This window comes from Somniosus microcephalus, chromosome 28 (assembly GCF_052327205.1).
Source record: "Somniosus microcephalus isolate GS21.2 chromosome 28, FLI_Smic_1.0, whole genome shotgun sequence".
NCBI lineage: Eukaryota > Metazoa > Chordata > Chondrichthyes > Squaliformes > Somniosidae > Somniosus > Somniosus microcephalus.
The window spans coordinates 8,585,232-8,604,096 of NC_141014.1; the positions used below are offsets into that span (position 1 = coordinate 8,585,232).

Below are 18,865 nucleotides of genomic sequence, written 5' to 3' on the forward strand. Positions count from 1 at the left end.
TTTCTTCACCCAGAGAGTGGTGAACCTGTGGAATTCTCTACCACAGAGGGCGGTGGAGGCCAGTTCATTAAATATATTCAAGAAAGAGTTGGTTATATTTCTTAAGGCTAAAGGGATCAAGGGATATGGGGAGAAAGCAGGGACAGGGTACTGAATTTGGATGATCAGCCATGATCTCATTGAATGGTGGAGCAGGCTCAAGGGGCCGAATGGCCTACTCCTGCTCCTATCTTCTATGTTTCTATGAATCCAGAACCCAGCTTCCATCTATCGCTCCACAGGATATCAACTCCAACTCCCCACCCTCACACACACACTGTACCCCATCCAACTCCCCACCCTCACACACACTGTACCCCATCCAACTCCTCACCCTCACACACACTGTACCCCATCCAACTCCCCACCCTCACACACACTGTACCCCATCCAACTCCCCACCCTCACACACACTGTACCCCATCCAACTCCCCACCCTCACACACACTGTACCCCATCCAACTCCCCACCCTCACACACACTGTACCCCATCCAACTCCCCACCCTCACACACACTGTACCCCATCCAACTCCCCACCCTCACACACACTGTACCCCATCCAACTCCCCACCCTCACACACACTGTACCCCATCCAACTCCCCACCCTCACACACACTGTACCCCATCCAACTCCCCACCCTCACACACACTGTACCCCATCCAACTCCCCACCCTCACACACACTGTACCCCATCCAACTCCCCACCCTCACACACACGCTGTACCCCATCCAACTCCCCACCCTCACACACACTGTACCCCATCCAACTCCCCACCCTCACACACACTGTATCCCATCCAACTCCCCACCCTCACACACACTGTACCCCATCCAACTCCCCACCCTCACACACATGCTGTACCCCATCCAACTCCCCACCTGATGGGCCTTCAATAACCACAAAACTAGAAGTTATAGACTTTAACAAGTTGGCTTTTAATCACTAAGATCAGAGCTAACATCTCAACACACTGACTGGCTCGCAGGAATGAGTCATACAGATCCTGGGATCTTTATGTAAGAGAAGTCAGGGGCGGAGCCAAGAGCCAAGACCTGGAACCTTCCAGGTTAGTCAGGAAAGAGGAAGTGAAACTATACACCGTGTGGGGGAGGGTAATATACATGAGTGCAAAACGAATACAGGCAAGAACGAATACAGATTTCATTACATTCACCCCTTCTTTCGATTTAGTCCATCGGGGTGATGTTTCTTAAAAGTTGGTATAAGTGAGTCTGTCAGGAGGTTTTGCGGTTCTCAGTGATCGGCGCAAAGCCTGTTGGGGTGCATCTAGGGGAGTGGATTCTGGTTCCTCCGCTGTCCGGGCCTCCGCAGTGTCTTCCAGGTTATCTGCAGTGTCCTCCAGGTTAAAGTTGGGTATTGATACCTCTGGGCGTCCTGTCTCTTTTTGGTGTAGGTCTTCCTCGGGTAGTCTCTCATTGTTCTCTCCGCTCCCCGAGGGAGCGAGGTCTTTTATGGAAAGTGTCCTCTCGCCCATCAGAGTATTCGATATAGGCGTACTGAGGGTTTGCATGGAGGAGCTGTACCTTTTCCACAAGGGGGTCCGTTTTATGGCCTCTCACGTGCTTCCGCAATAGTACTGTCCCCGGAGACGTCAGCCACGCGGGTAGAGATATGCCCGAGGTCGATTTCCGGGGGAAAACGAACATCTTTTCGTGAGGGGTAGCGTTAGTGGCTGTACATAACAGAGACCTTATGGAGTGGAGCACGTCTGGGAGGACTTCCTGCCAGCGGGAGGTCGGAAGGCCTTTTGACTTTAAGGCTAACGTGACAGCCTTCCAAACAGTAGCATTCTCCCTTTCCACTTGCCCATTACCCCGGGGGTTGTAGCTAGTGGTTCTGCTAGTGGCTATCCCCTTCGAGAGCAAGAACTGGCGCAGTTCGTCACTCATAAATGACGTCCCCCTATCGCTGTGTATGTAGTTCGGCATGCCAAACATGCAGAATAGATTACCGAGACACTTGATGACCGTGGCACTGGTCATGTCTGGGCAGGGAATGGCGAAGGGGAAGCGGGAATATTCATCGATTATATTGAGGAAGTATACGTTACGGTCGGCAGAGGGAAGGGGTCCCTTGAAGTCCAGACTTAGGCGCTCGAATGGCCGTGTGGCTTTGATAAGGTGTGCACGGTCAGGCCTGTAGAAACGAGGCTTGCATTCCGCACAGATGCGGCAGGCTCTGGTCATTGCCCTGACCTCCTCGATGGAGTGGGGCAGATTGCAGGACTTTATAAAATGGTATAGTCAGGTGACCCCTGGGTGACAGAGGTCGTTGTGGAGACCCTGTAATTTGTCCGTATGAATGCTGGCACACATTCCCCGCGATAGGGCGTCTGGGGGTTCATTAAGGGCTCCCGGCCTGTACATAATATCATAGTCGAACGTGGATAGTTCGATCCTCCACCTGAGTATTTTGTCATTCTTGATTTTCCCCCTTTGTTTGTTATTAAACATGAAAGCCACCGACCGCTGGTCGGTGAGCAGGGTGAAACGTTTGCCGGCTAGGTAGTGTCTCCAGTGCCGCACTGCCTCCACTATAGCCTGTGCCTCCTTCTCGACAGAAGAGTGCCTGATTTCAGGTCCCTGAAGGGTTCGGGAGAAGAAGGCCACAGGTCTCCCAGCCTGATTGAGGGTCGCAGCTAAAGCAAAGTCTGACGCATCGCTTTCGACTTGAAAGGGAATGCTTTCGTCCACTGCACACAGTGCAGCCCTTTCAATGTCCTGTTTGTGATTAAATTGATGTGCCTTCAATAACCACAAAACTAGAAGTTATAGACTTTAACAAGTTGGCTTTTAATCACTAAGATCAGAGCAAACATCTCAACACACTGACTGGCTCGCAGGAATGAGTCATACAGATCCTGGGATGTTTATGTAAGAGAAGTCAGGAGCGGAGCCAAGAGCCAAGACCTGGAACCTTCCAGGTTAGTCAGGAAATAGGAAGTGAAACTATACACCGTGTGGGGGAGGGTAATATACATGAGTGCAAAACGAATACAGGCAAGAACGAATACAGATTTCATTACACCACCCTCACACACACTGTACCCCATCCAACTCCCCACCCTCACACACACTGTACCCCATCCAACTCCCCACCCTCACACACACTGTACCCCATCCAACTCCCCACCCCCACACACACTGTACCCCATCCAACTCCCCACCCTCACACACACTGTACCCCATCCAACTCCCCACCCTCACACACTGTACCCCATCCAACTCCCCACCCTCACACACACTGTACCCCATCCAACTCCCCACCCTCACACACACTGTACCCCATCCAACTCCCCACCCTCACACTCACTGTACCCCATCCAACTCCCCACCCTCACACACACTGTACCCCATCCAACTCCCCACCCTCACACACACTGTACCCCATCCAACTCCCCACCCCCACACACACTGTACCCCATCCAACTCCCCACCCTCACACACACTGTACCCCATCCAACTCCCCACCCTCACACACACTGTACCCCATCCAACTCCCCACCCTCACACACACTGTACCCCATCCAACTCCCCACCCTCACACACACTGTACCCCATCCAACTCCCCACCCTCACACTCACTGTACCCCATCCAACTCCCCACCCTCACACACACTGTACACCATCCAACTCCCCACCCTCTCACACACTGTACCCCATCCAACTCCCCACCCCCACACACACTGTACCCCATCCAACTCCCCACCCTCACACACACTGTACCCCATCCAACTCCCCACCCTCACACACACTGTACCCCATCCAACTCCCCACCCTCACACACACTGTACCCCATCCAACTCCCCACCCTCACACACACCGTACCCCATCCAACTCCCAACCCTCACACACACTGTACCCCATCCAACTCCCCACCCTCACACACACTGTACCCCATCCAACTCTCCACCCTCACACACACTGTACCCCATCCAACTCCCCACCCTCACACACACTGTACCCCATCCAACTCCCAACCCTCACACACACTGTACCCCATCCAACTCCCCACCCTCACACACACTGTACCCCATCCAACTCCCCACCCTCACACACACTGTACCCCATCCAACTCCCCACCCTCACACTCACTGTACCCCATCCAACTCCCCACCCTCACACACACTGTACCCCATCCAACTCCCCACCCTCACACACACTGTACCCCATCCAACTCTCCACCCTCACACACACTGTACCCCATCCAACTCCCCACCCTCACACACACTGTACCCCATCCAACTCCCAACCCTCACACACACTGTACCCCATCCAACTCCCCACCCTCACACACACTGTACCCCATCCAACTCCCGACCCTCACACACACTGTACCCCATCCAACTCCCCACCCTCACACTCACTGTACCCCATCCAACTCCCCACCCTCACACACACTGTACCCCATCCAACTCTCCACCCTCACACACACTGTGCCCCATCCAACTCCCCACCCTCACACACACTGTACCCCATCCAACTCCCCACCCTCACACACACTGTACCCCATCCAACTCCCCACCCCCACACACACTGTACCCCATCCAACTCCCCACCCTCACACACACTGTACCCCATCCAACTCCCCACCCTCACACACTGTACCTCATCCAACTCCCCACCCACACACACTGTACATCCAACTCCCCACCCCCACACACACACTGTACCCCATCCAACTCCCCACCCTCACACACACACTGTACCCCATCCAACTCCCCACCCTCACACACACTGTACCCCATCCAACTCCCCACCCTCACACACACTGTACCCCATCCAACTCCCCACCCTCGCACACACACTGTACCCCATCCAACTCCCCACCCTCACACACACACTGTACCCCATCCAACTCCCCACCCTCACACACACACTGTACCCCATCCAACTCCCCACCCTCACACACACTGTACCCCATCCAACTCCCCACCCTCACACACACTGTACCCCATCCAACTCCCCACCCCCACACACACTGTACCCCATCCAACTCCCCACCCTCACACTCACTGTACCCCATCCAACTCCCCACCCTCACACACACTGTACCCCATCCAACTCCCCACCCTCACACACACTGTACCCCATCCAACTCCCCACCCTCACACACACTGTACCCCATCCAACTCCCCACCCTCACACACACCGTACCCCATCCAACTCCCCACCCTCACACACACTGTACCCCATCCAACTCCCCACCCTCACACACACTGTACCCCATCCAACTCCCCACCCTCACACACACTGTACCCCATCCAACTCCCCACCCTCACACACACACTGTACCCCATCCAACTCCCCACCCTCACACACACTGTACCCCATCCAACTCCCCACCCTCACACGCACTGTAACCCATCCAACTCCCCACCCCCACACACACTGTACCCCATCCAACTCCCCACCCTCACACACTGTACCCCATCCAATTCCCCACCCTCACACACACTGTAACCCATCCAACTCCCCACCCTCACACACACTGTACCCCATCCAACTCCCCACCCTCACACACACTGTACCCCATCCAACTCCCCACCCTCTCACACACTGTACCCCATCCAACTCCCCACCCTCACACACACTGTACCCCATCCAACTCCCCACTCTCACACACACTGTACCCCATCCAACTCCCCACCCTCACACACACTGTACCCCATCCAACTCCCCACCCTCACACACACTGTACCCCATCCAACTCCCCACGCTCACACACACTGTACCCCATCCAACTCCCCACCCTCACACACACTATACCCCATCCAACTCCCCACCCTCACACACACTGTACCCCATCCAACTCCCCACCCTCACACACACTGTACCCATCCAACTCCCCACCCTCACACACACACTGTACCCCATCCAACTCCCCACCCTCACACACACTGTACCCCAACCAACTCCCCACCATCACACACACTGTACCCCATCCAACTCCCCACCCTCGCGCACACACTGTACCCCATCCAACTCCCCACCCTCACACACTGTACCCCATCCAACTCCCCACCCTCACACACACTGTACCCCATCCAACTCCCCACCCTCACACACACTGTACTCCATCCAACTCCCCACCCTCACACACACTGTACCCCATCCAACTCCCCACCCTCACTCACACTGTACCCCATCCAACTCCCCACCCTCACACACACACTGTACCCCATCCAACTCCCCACCCCCACACACACACTGTACCCCATCCAACTCCCCACCCTCACACACACACTGTACCCCATCCAACTCCCCACCCTCACTCACACTGTACCCCATCCAACTCCCCACCCTCACACACACTGTACCCCATCCAACTCCCCACCCTCACACACACTGTACCCCATCCAACTCCCCACCCTCACACACACTGTACCCCATCCAACTCCCCACCCTCACACACACTGTACCCCATCCAACTCCCCACCCCCACACACACTGTACCCCATCCAACTCCCCACCCTCACACTCACTGTACCCCATCCAACTCCCCACCCTCACACACTGTACCTCATCCAACTCCCCACCCTCACACACACTGTACCCCATCCAACTCCCCACCCCCACACACACACTGTACCCCATCCAACTCCCCACCCTCACACACACACTGTACCCCATCCAACTCCCCACCCTCACACACACTGTACCCCATCCAACTCCCCACCCTCACACACACTGTACCCCATCCAACTCCCCACCCTCGCACACACACTGTACCCCATCCAACTCCCCACCCTCACACACACACTGTACCCCATCCAACTCCCCACCCTCACACACACACTGTACCCCATCCAACTCCCCACCCCCACACACACTGTACCCCATCCAACTCCCCACCCTCACACTCACTGTACCCCATCCAACTCCCCACCCTCACACACACTGTACCCCATCCAACTCCCCACCCTCACACACACTGTACCCCATCCAACTCCCCACCCTCACACACACTGTACCCCATCCAACTCCCCACCCTCACACACACCGTACCCCATCCAACTCCCCACCCTCACACACACTGTACCCCATCCAACTCCCCACCCTCACACACACTGTACCCCATCCAACTCCCCACCCTCACACACACTGTACCCCATCCAACTCCCCACCCTCACACACACACTGTACCCCATCCAACTCCCCACCCTCACACACACTGTACCCCATCCAACTCCCCACCCTCACACACACTGTAACCCATCCAACTCCCCACCCCCACACACACTGTACCCCATCCAACTCCCCACCCTCACACACTGTACCCCATCCAATTCCCCACCCTCACACACACTGTAACCCATCCAACTCCCCACCCTCACACACACTGTACCCCATCCAACTCCCCACCCTCACACACACTGTACCCCATCCAACTCCCCACCCTCTCACACACTGTACCCCATCCAACTCCCCACCCTCACACACACTGTACCCCATCCAACTCCCCACTCTCACACACACTGTACCCCATCCAACTCCCCACCCTCACACACACTGTACCCCATCCAACTCCCCACCCTCACACACACTGTACCCCATCCAACTCCCCACGCTCACACACACTGTACCCCATCCAACTCCCCACCCTCACACACACTATACCCCATCCAACTCCCCACCCTCACACACACTGTACCCCATCCAACTCCCCACCCTCACACACACTGTACCCATCCAACTCCCCACCCTCACACACACACTGTACCCCATCCAACTCCCCACCCTCACACACACTGTACCCCATCCAACTCCCCACCATCACACACACTGTACCCCATCCAACTCCCCACCCTCGCGCACACACTGTACCCCATCCAACTCCCCACCCTCACACACTGTACCCCATCCAACTCCCCACCCTCACACACACTGTACCCCATCCAACTCCCCACCCTCACACACACTGTACTCCATCCAACTCCCCACCCTCACACACACTGTACCCCATCCAACTCCCCACCCTCACTCACACTGTACCCCATCCAACTCCCCACCCTCACACACACACTGTACCCCATCCAACTCCCCACCCTCGCACACACTGTACCCCATCCAACTCCCCACCCTCACACACACACTGTACCCCATCCAACTCCCCACCCTCACTCACACTGTACCCCATCCAACTCCCCACCCTCACACACACTGTACCCCATCCAACTCCCCACCCTCACACACACTGTACCCCATCCAACTCCCCACCCTCACACACACTGTACCCCATCCAACTCCCCACCCTCACACACACTGTACCCCATCCAACTCCCCACCCTCACACACACTGTACCCCATCCAACTCCCCACCCTCACACACACTGTACCCCATCCAACTCCCCACCCTCACACACACTGTACCCCATCAAATTCAGTGCAGTGCAGTGCGGTGCAGCGCAGATCGACCAGAATAATATCTCGGTTTAGAGGGTTATATCCTGCGGACAGGTCGCATAACCTTGGCTTGTATTCCCTTAAGTATAGAAGATTAAGGGGTGATCTGATCAAGATGATTAAAATGTTAAACGAACTTGATAGGTTAGATAGAGAGAAAGTATTTCCCCCGGTGCGGGGAGTCCAGAACAAAGAGCCAGGCCGCTTATGAAAGAAAGACTTGCATATCTATCGTGCTTTTCACAACCACCAGGTGTCCCAAAGCACTTTACAGCCAATGAAGTGTAGTCACTGTTGTAATGCAGGCGGCCAATTTGCGCACAGCAAGCTCCCACAAACGGCACTGAGACATTGACCGGATAATCTGTTTTTACAGATGTTGGTTGAGGGATAACTATTGGCCAGGCCCCCGGGGAGGACTCCCCTGCGCTTCTTCAAAATAGTGCCATGGAATCTATGTGTCCACCTGAGAGAGCAGACGGGGCCTCAGTTTAACATCTCAACCATACGACGGTACCTCTGACAGTGCAGCACTCCCTCAGCACCGCACTGGAGTGTCAACCTAAATTATATGCTCAAGTCTCTGGAGTGGGACTTGAACCCACAACCTTCGGACTCAGAGGCGAGAGTGCTGCCCACTGAGCCACAGCTGACACTTGGGGGAAATCTGGAACGCTCTCCCCGAAAAAGCTGTGGATGTTGGGGGGTCAATTGGAGCGTTCAAGACTGAGAGCGGTAGATTTTTGCTGGGTATGGAGCAAAGGCGGGTCAATGGCGTTGATTACATTGGATATACGGCACAGAAACAGGCCATTCGGCCCAACCAGTCCATGCCGGCGTTTATGCTCCACTCGAGCCTCCTCCTGTCTTTCCTCATCTAAATCTATCAGCATAACCCTCTATTCCCTTCTCCCTCATACGCTTGTCCAGCCTCCCCTTTAATGTATCTATACTATTCGCTTCAACCACTCCCTGTGGTAGCGAGTTCCACATTCTCACCACTCTCTGGATAAAGAAATTTCTCCTGAATTCCCTATTGGATTTCTTGGTGACTATCTTATATTGATGGCCTCTAGTTCTGCTCTTCTCCACAAGTGGAAACATTCTCTCTGTATCCACTCTATCAAAACCTTTCATGATTATAAAGACCTCTATTAGGTCACCCCTCAGCCTTCATTTTTCAAGAGAAAAGAGACCCAGCCTGTTCATCCTTTCCTGATAGGTACACCCTCTGTACAAAAGCCTGATATTTAAAGATATTTAGTAGACGAGAATCATATATGTATTACTTCAAGTGTAGCCATTGACCAAATAATATTACCCATAATTACTCCTGGGTAACTAAAAAGCTGAGACTTGTTCAAAATGTAGCTGCACAGTCAAAAGCAGTTTTGACTAAGTTTTGATAACAAACAGCCATAGACTGCGAGTGAAGGTTAAATTGCTAAAAAAAAAATATGATGCTAAGTAGAAATTAGAATTCGCTTACCAAAACTAATTGCAACAAAATTTAAAAAATAATTAGTATAAGGACATAAAATGAGAGAGATCATGGAGATAAGGTATTTATCTGGTAGATTAAAGTGAGATAGTTTGGATACCTCAAGACTAGTGAAACAGCGCTGATATGGGCCCTTGGTATAAAGGCCTTGTACCAGGGAAGCTAGGAATGAAAGAGATAAAGTAAATTCCAATGGGGTGAAAAACTATAAAGAAGATAACACTGAACATGGTAAAGTTGGTGGAAAAATACTGGAAAGGCGGGATGCTACCTTAGTCTGAGTGACAATGGTATTTTGACCATTAGAACCAATTCTAAAAGGTGATTTTGTTGAAGACCATATATGGACACTGGCCAAACCAACTGTTGATAAGAAAAGGGTTAAAACCTCGATACTCAAAGAACAACTTCACACAGACGCACTGCGAGAACAAAGGAACAGACTTAAGACGACGTCATCTGTGTCCGAGAGGTTCCAGAGACCAAGGGCTGTGAGCTACTCGTTAAAACTATCACCTAATATTAAGTATATTATGCTGTATGCTTAATAAATCTTGATCTATTGCTCAAACATACTGGCTGCTGCCTATTGGTGTCTTGTCCAAGAACTCAGAGATCGTTAAGATCTTACACCTCGTATTTCTGGTATCATCCTTGTAAATCTTCTCTGCACCCTCTCCAATGCCTCTATATCCTTTTTATAATATGGCGACCAGAACTGCACGCAATACTCTGTGTGGTCTAACTAAGACTTGATACCGGTTTAGCATAACTTCCCTACTTTTCAATTCTATCCCTCTAGAAATAAACCCTAGTGCTTGGGTTTGCTTTTTTATGGCCTTGTTAACCTGTGTCGCAATTTTAGTGATTTGTGTATTTGTACTCCTAGAACCCTTTGTTCCTCTACCCCACCCAGACTGGCACCCTCCAAGTGAGAAGTGCCATACCTGGGATGGCAGGAATGACGTATGAGGAGAGACTGGGTCAATTGGGCTTGTACTCGCTGGAGTTTAGAAGAATGAGAGGGGATCTCATCAAAACCTATAAAATTCTAACAGGACTAGACAGACTAGATGCAGGAAGGATGTTCCCGATGGCGGGGGAGTCCAGAACCAGGGGTCACAGTCTAAGGATAAGGGGTAAGCCATTTAGGACAGAGATGAGGAGGAATTTCTTCACCCAGAGAGTGGTGAACCTGTGGAATTCTCTACCACAGAAGGCAGTAGAGGCCAATTCATTAAATATATTCAAGAAGGAGTTGGATATATTTCTTAAGGCTAAAGGGATCAAGGGGTATGGGGAGAAAGCAGGGGCAGGGTACTGAGTTTGGATGATCAGCCATGATCTCATTGAATGGCGGAGCAGGCTCGAGAGGCCGAATGGCCTACTCCTGCTCCTATCTTCTATGTTTCTGTGTAAGTGACCTCCCTATTCTTCCTACCAAAATGTAATACCTCACATTTATCTGTGTTGAACTTAATTTTCCAATTATTTGCCCGTTCTGCAAGTTTATGAATGTCCTCCTGTAATTTGTTGCAGTCCTCCTCAGTATTGACTGTCCCCCCCAATTTGGTATCATCTGCAAATTTGGGAATTGTGTTTTTGATTCCAAAGTCTAACAACAGTGGTCCCAGCACTGATCCTTGTGGAACACCACTACCCACCTTCTGCCACTCTGAATAGCTACCCTTTACTCCTACTCTCTGCTTTCTGTCTTGAAGCCAGCCCGCTATCCCTTCTGCTACGATAGCAAAATACTGCGGATGCTGGAAATCCAAAATAACAACAGAAAATGCTGGAAAAACTCAGCCGGCCAGGGCAACATCCGTGGAGAGAGAAACAGAGTCAATGTTTCGAGTCAAACTCTTTGTCAAGACTTGTCCCCTGACTCCGCATTCTCTGACCTTGCTCATCAGTCTATTATGGGGTACCCATGATGTGGAGATGCCGGAGTTGGACTGGGGTGGACAAATGTGAGAAGTCACACAACACCAGGTTATAGTCCAACAGCTTTATTTGAAGTCACAAGCTTTCGGAGCGCTGCTCCTTTGTCAGGTGAAGTGAAGAGATGCATAAAGACACAGCTTCACCTGACGAAGGAGCAGCGCTCCGAAAGCTTGTGATTTCAAATAAAGCTGTTGGACTATAACCTGGTGTTGTGTGACTTCTCACATTTATTATGGGGGACCTTATCGAAGGCCTTTTGAAAATCCAGATCAATGACAGTGCAGGTGCAGGTTAGATGTGATCTGATTGATGGGAGAGCAGGGAGGGGCTGAATGGCCGCTGCTGTTCCTAATGGGCCTCAATAACGGCGCAGCCTGTCACTGGGACTCTCTGGTTCTGCTCCCCCCGCAGGTCAGTGTGGTGCTCGGTGTCCCCCCCCCCAGGTCAGTGTGGTGCTCGGTGTCCCCCCCCCCCCAGGTCAGTGTGGTGCTCGGTGTCCCCCCCCCCCCAGGTCAGTGTGGTGCTCGGTGTCCCCCCCCAGGTCAGTGTGGTGCTCGGTGTCCCCCCCCCCCCCCCAGGTCAGTGTGGTGCTCGGTGTCCCCCCCCCCCCCCCAGGTCAGTGTGGTGCTCGGTGTCCCCCCCCCCCCAGGTCAGTGTGGTGCTCGGTGTCCCCCCCCCCCCCCCCCCCAGGTCAGTGTGGTGCTCGGTGTCCCTCCCCCCCCCCAGGTCAGTGTGGTGCTCGGTGTCCCCCCCCCCCCCCCCAGGTCAGTGTGGTGCTCGGTGTCCCCCCCCCCTCCCCCAGGTCAGTGTGGTGCTCGGTGTCCCCCCCCCCCCCCAGGTCCGTGTGGTGCTCGGTGTCCCCCCCCCTCCCCCAGGTCAGTGTGGTGCTCGGTGTCCCCCCCCCCCCCCCAGGTCAGTGTGGTGCTCGGTGTCCCCCCCCCCTCCCCAGGTCAGTGTGGTGCTCGGTGTCCCCCCCCCCCCCAGGTCAGTGTGGTGCTCGGTGTCCCCCCCCCCCCCCCCAGGTCAGTGTGGTGCTCGGTGTCCCCCCCCCCCCCCAGGTCAGTGTGGTGCTCGGTGTCCCCCTCCCCCAGGTCAGTGTGGTGCTCGGTGTCCCCCCCCCCCCCCCCCCCAGGTCAGTGTGGTGCTCGGTGTCCCCCCCCCCTCCCCCAGGTCAGTGTGGTGCTCGGTGTCCCCTCCCTCCCCCAGGTCAGTGTGGTGCTCGGTGTCCCCCCCCTCCCCCAGGTCAGTGTGGTGCTCGGTGTCCCCCCCCCCTCCCCCAGGTCAGTGTGGTGCTCGGTGTCCCCCCCCTCCCCCAGGTCAGTGTGGTGCTCGGTGTCCCCCCCCCCTCCCCCAGGTCAGTGTGGTGCTCGGTGTCCCCCTCCCCCCCCCCCAGGTCAGTGTGGTGCTCGGTGTCCCCCCCCTCCCCCAGGTCAGTGTGGTGCTCGGTGTCCCCCCCCCCCCCCCAGGTCAGTGTGGTGCTCGGTGTCCCCCCCCCCTCCCCCAGGTCAGTGTGGTGCTCGGTGTCCCCCCCCTCCCCCAGGTCAGTGTGGTGCTCGGTGTCCCCCCCCCTCCCCCAGGTCAGTGTGGTGCTCGGTGTCCCCCCCCCCTCCCCCAGGTCAGTGTGGTGCTCGGTGTCCCCCCCCTCCCCCAGGTCAGTGTGGTGCTCGGTGTCCCCCCCCCTCCCCCAGGTCAGTGTGGTGCTCGGTGTCCCCCCCCTCCCCCAGGTCAGTGTGGTGCTCGGTGTCCCCCCCCCTCCCCCAGGTCAGTGTGGTGCTCGGTGTCCCCCCACCTCCCCCAGGTCAGTGTGGTGCTCGGTGTCCCCCTCCCCCCCACCCCCAGGTCAGTGTGGTGCTCGGTGTCCCCCTCCCTCCCACCCCCAGGTCAGTGTGGTGCTCGGTGTCCCCCCCCTCCCCCAGGTCAGTGTGGTGCTCGGTGTCCCCCCCCCTCCCCCAGGTCAGTGTGGTGCTCGGTGTCCCCCCCCCCTCCCCCAGGTCAGTGTGGTGCTCGGTGACCCCCTCCCCCCCACCCCCAGGTCAGTGTGGTGCTCGGTGTCCCCCTCCCTCCCACCCCCAGGTCAGTGTGGTGCTCGGTGTCCCCCCCCCCCCCAAGGCCAGTGTGGTGCTCGGTGTCCCCCCCCCTCCCCCAGGTCAGTGTGGTGCTCGGTGTCCCCCCCCTCCCCCAAGGCCAGTGTGGTGCTCGGTGTCCCCCCCCCCCCAAGGCCAGTGTGGTGCTCGGTGTCCCCCCCCCCTCCCCCAGGTCAGTGTGGTGCTCGGTGTCCCCCCCCCTCCCCCAAGGCCAGTGTGGTGCTCGGTGTCCCCCCCCCCAGGTCAGTGTGGTGCTCGGTGTCCCCCTCCCTCCCACCCCCAGGTCAGTGTGGTGCTCGGTGTCCCCCTCCCTCCCTCCCCCAGGTCAGTGTGGTGCTCGGTGTCCCCCCCCCTCCCCCAAGGCCAGTGTGGTGCTCGGTGTCCCCCCCCCCCAAGGTCATTGTGGTGCTCGGTGTCCCCCCCCCACCCCCAGGTCAGTGTGGTGCTCGGTGTCCCCCCCCCCCCAGGTCAGTGTGGTGCTCGGTGTCCCTCCCCCAGGTCAGTGTGGTGCTCGGTGTCCCCCCCCCCCCCCCAGGTCAGTGTGGTGCTCGGTGTCCCCCCCCCAAGGTCAGTGTGGTGCTCAGTGTCCCCCCCCCCAGGTCAGTGTGGTGCTCGGTGTCCCCCCCCCCCACGTCAGTGTGGTGCTCGGTGTCCCTCCCTCCCCCCAGGTCAGTGTGGTGCTCGGTGTCCCCCCCCCCCAGGTCAGTGTGGTGCTCGGTGCCCCCCCCCCCCCCAGGTCAGTGTGGTGCTCGGTGTCCCTCCCTCCCCCCCCCCAGGTCAGTGTGGTGCTCGGTGTCCCCCCCCCCCCCCCCCAGGTCAGTGTGGTGCTCGGTGTCCCCCCCCCAAGGTCAGTGTGGTGCTCAGTGTCCCCCCCCCCAGGTCAGTGTGGTGCTCGGTGTCCCCCCCCCCCACGTCAGTGTGGTGCTCGGTGTCCCTCCCTCCCCCCAGGTCAGTGTGGTGCTCGGTGCCCCCCCCCCAGGTCAGTGTGGTGCTCGGTGCCCCCCCCCCCCCCAGGTCAGTGTGGTGCTCGGTGTCCCTCCCTCCCCCCCCCCAGGTCAGTGTGGTGCTCGGTGTCCCCCCCCCCCCCCAGGTCAGTGTGGTGCTCGGTGTCCCTCCCTCCCCCCCCCCAGGTCAGTGTGGTGCTCGGTGTCCCCCCCCCAAGGTCAGTGTGGTGCTCAGTGTCCCCCCCCCCAGGTCAGTGTGGTGCTCGGTGTCCCCCCCCCCACGTCAGTATGGTGCTCGGTGTCCCTCCCTCCCCCCAGGTCAGTGTGGTGCTCGGTGTCCCCCCCCCCCAGGTCAGTGTGGTGCTCGGTGTCCCCCCCCCAGGTCAGTGTGGTGCTCGGTGTCCCTCTGCTAGTTTTTGGGCCTACTCTCCAGGCTGTGATTTCGAAATCCTGATCCGGTTGCGCTTTTTTTTTGTGCGGTGTGCCCGGCGCCACTTCCTGTCCTGCGCGGGCCGCCGTGCCCCTCCCCCTCGGCCCACTCGCTCGCTCGGCCATGGCGGACTGCTCGCTGGACGACATCATTCGGAGGCGCGGGCTGCGCGTTAAGGGCAGGTGAGCGAGCTGAGGGGGTGGCCGGTGAGCGGGTGGCCGGGGACTGCGGGCTGGGGCTGGGGCTGGAGCTCCGGGCCGGGCCTCGGGCTCTGTTTTCAAACCCGTTGGCAAAACGGAAGTTTGGCTCGCGCGGCGCAACCGAACCTGTCGGCCCGCCCGCTGATTGGCGGCCGGCGGGCCAAACGCCGCCCTGGTTGGTTGGTGCCCTTGTCAATCACTTACCTCAGCAAGGGTGGGGTGGGGTGGAGTGAGCGGCCGGGCCCCCGGCTCGATCCTGCTCGCTGCCCCCCCCCTTCAATCCGCGCTCGCTGCCCGTCCCGCGCCGGCACTTGGCGGAGCGCGCTGCCTTCTCATTGGCTGCTGGCCCCCGTCGCTCCCGCGGGGGTGGGGGCCCGGGAGAGGGTTCGCTATTGTTCCCCGTCCGGGACCCTGAATACCGCATTCCCCGCCCCCAAGGACCCTGAATACCGCATTCACCCCCCCCCCCCCCCCCCGGGACCCTGAATACCACATTCACCCCCCCCCGAACCCTGAATACCACATTCACCCCCCCGAACCCTGAATACCACATTCACCCCCCCCCCCCCCCCCCCCGGACCCTGAATACCGCATTCACCCCCAGGACCCTGAATACCGCATCTCCCCCCCCCCCCCCAAGGACCCTGAATACCGCATATCCCCCCCCCCCCCCCCAGGACCCTGAATACCGCATTAACCCCCCCCCCCCCCCGGACCCCTGAATACCGCATACACCCTCCCCCCGGACCCCCGAATACCGCATTCACTTCATCCCCCAGGACCCTGAATACCACATTCACTTCATCCCCCAGGACCAGGACCCTGAATACCACATTCACCCCCCCCCCCCCGACCCTGAATACCGCATTCACCCCCTCCCCCGGACCCCTGAATACCGCATTCACTTCATCCCCCAGGACCCTGAATACCGCATTCACCCCCCCCCCCCCCCCCCCGACCCTGAATACCGCATTCAACACCCACCCCCACCCCGGGACCCTGAATACCGCATTCAACACCCCCCCCCCCCCCCACCCCGGGACCCTGAATACCGCATTCAACAACCGCCCCCCCCCCAGGACCCTGAATACCCCGCTCACCCCCACCCCCCCCGGAATACAGCCCTTACCCTGGGCCCAGTGTCCTATACACCACACTCACCTGGTACACCACAATCTCTTTGGGCCCCGATGCTGTATGCCCTGGACCCTATCTAGTGCACTCTCCAGAGCCTGTTGACCCCAGGACCCCGGAACCGGAATACCGCCCTCACCCCCGGGCTCAGTGCCCTGAATACTGCACTCACTCCTGTGCCCTGTAAACCGCCCTCACCCCCGGGCCCAGTGCCTTGAATGCCGCACTCCTCCTTTGTCCGGACCCTGTATACGGCACTATACAGTGACAGGCCTGTACCCAGCAGTACCAGAACATAGAATTATAGACATTTACAGCACAGAAGGAGGCCATTCAACCCATCGTGTCTTTGCCTGCCAAAAAAGAGCCATCCCACATTTCAGCACTTGGTCCACAGCCCTGTGGGTTTCGGCACTTCAAGTGCTTATCCAAGTACTTTTTAAATGTGATGATGTTTCTGCCTCTACCACCCTTTCAGGTTGTGGGTTCCAGACCCCCACCACCCTCTGGTGAAAAAACTTCTCCTCAAATCCCCTCTAATCCTTTCACCAATTACTTTAAATCTGTGCCCCCTGGTTATTGACCTCTCTGCTAAGGGAAATAGGTCCTTCCTATCCACTCTATCTAAACCCCTCATGATTTTATACACCTCAATCAAGTCTCCCCTCAGCCTCCTCTATTACAAAGAAAACAACCCCAGCCTATCCAATCTTTCCTCATAGCTAAAATTCTCCAGTCCTGGCAACATCCTCGTAAATCTCCTTTGCACCCTCTCCAGTGCAATCACATCCTTCCTGTGATGTGGTGACCAGAACTGCACGCAGTACTCTAGCTGTGGCCTAACTAGAGTTTTATACAGTTCAAGCATAACTTCCCTGCTCTTCTATTCTATGCCTCGGCTAATAAAGGCAAGTATCCCGTATGCCTTCTTAACCACCTTATCTACCTGTCCTGCTGCCATCTGTGGACATGCACTCCTAGATCCCTCTGATCCTCTACACTTCTCAGTGTCCTACCATTTATTGTGTATTCCCTTGTGTTGTTAGCCATCCCCAAATGCATTACCTCGCACTTCTCCGGATTGAATTCCATTTGCCACTGTTCTGCCCACCTGACCAGTCCATAGATATCTTCCTGCAGCTTTCTTCTTCATTATCAACCACACGGTCAATTTTTGTACCCCAGCGTTATTGGGTGATGCAACAGAGGTAGTGTGAAAACGTCGTCCACCTGCGATGCGCTCACTGAACTCCCAGTGCCTGTAATGATCAGTGCTGGAGGTATCCAGAGCAGTGGTGACCTGACTTGCTAGAGCTGGGGTTGCTTTGCTCAGTTTTGTTTTGACTGCTGGACTGTTACTTGTGCTGCTTGTTTCATTGCAGACTGGCACCGAGTGCCAGGCCAGTTGTTGGTGGCGTTAAATCGCGGATTGGAGATCAGTTTGTAAACTTGAGCACGAGCCGGCCCATCGCCGGCTTTCAACAGACTTTTGACGCGCGGCAGAAGATCGGCGTCACAGATGCTCGGCAACGGTTAACGATGAGAGACGCTCGAGAACGCCTGGGACAGAAGGACAGGCGCTCACAAATAACTGGGGGCTCCGCGAAGGTTCTCGACGCACGGGAAATGATCAATTCGAGGAAGGTCCAGGATGTGAATGAGAAAGGGCCGGCGGTGAAAAAAGTATTGGATGCACGGGAGCGACTGCGCGCTAGGAGAAGCGTTCCGGCTGCAGCCACTGCTCCAACTGAAGGAACCGTCAACACAGGCGGCAGGATAACCAAAACAATCCAAGTACCACAGGTGGAAACTTTTAACCCGCGGCCTTGGTATATTTGGCACAAAAAAGTTTACTGTTTCAATCAATCTCTTATCATGTGGTATATTCCTTACACGGGTGCCCGGTGCCGCTGGTATTACTGGAGTGCTCGGCGATTATGCGGCTGGTATTACCGGAGTATTATAGGTAGAAAGAGGGATGCGCTCCTGCAGGCAGATTTTAAGGCGCTAGGAAAGAGATTAAAAAGCAGGACCTCGAAGGTAGTCAATCTCTGCAAGTGAGTTTAGAAATAGGAGGATAGAGCAGATGAATGCGTGGCTGGAGAGATGGTGCAGGAGGGAGGGCTTTAGATTCCTGGAGCATTGGGACCGGTTCT

The 18,865-nt window shown here is 56.5% G+C and overlaps 1 protein-coding gene across 1 annotated transcript in view; it reads left to right on the top strand.

The window, feature by feature from the left end:
- The first annotated feature begins 15,434 nt into the window (after positions 1-15,434).
- poldip3 (polymerase (DNA-directed), delta interacting protein 3) overlaps positions 15,435-18,865 on the top strand; it is a 43,333-nt gene continuing 39,902 nt past the window's right edge. The window contains exons 1-2 of the mRNA XM_085969431.1: positions 15,435-15,557; positions 18,092-18,512. Coding sequence (XP_085825557.1) covers positions 15,499-15,557; positions 18,092-18,512 — 480 coding nt within the window. The 5' untranslated portion in view covers positions 15,435-15,498. The remainder of the gene's footprint in view (positions 15,558-18,091; positions 18,513-18,865) is intronic.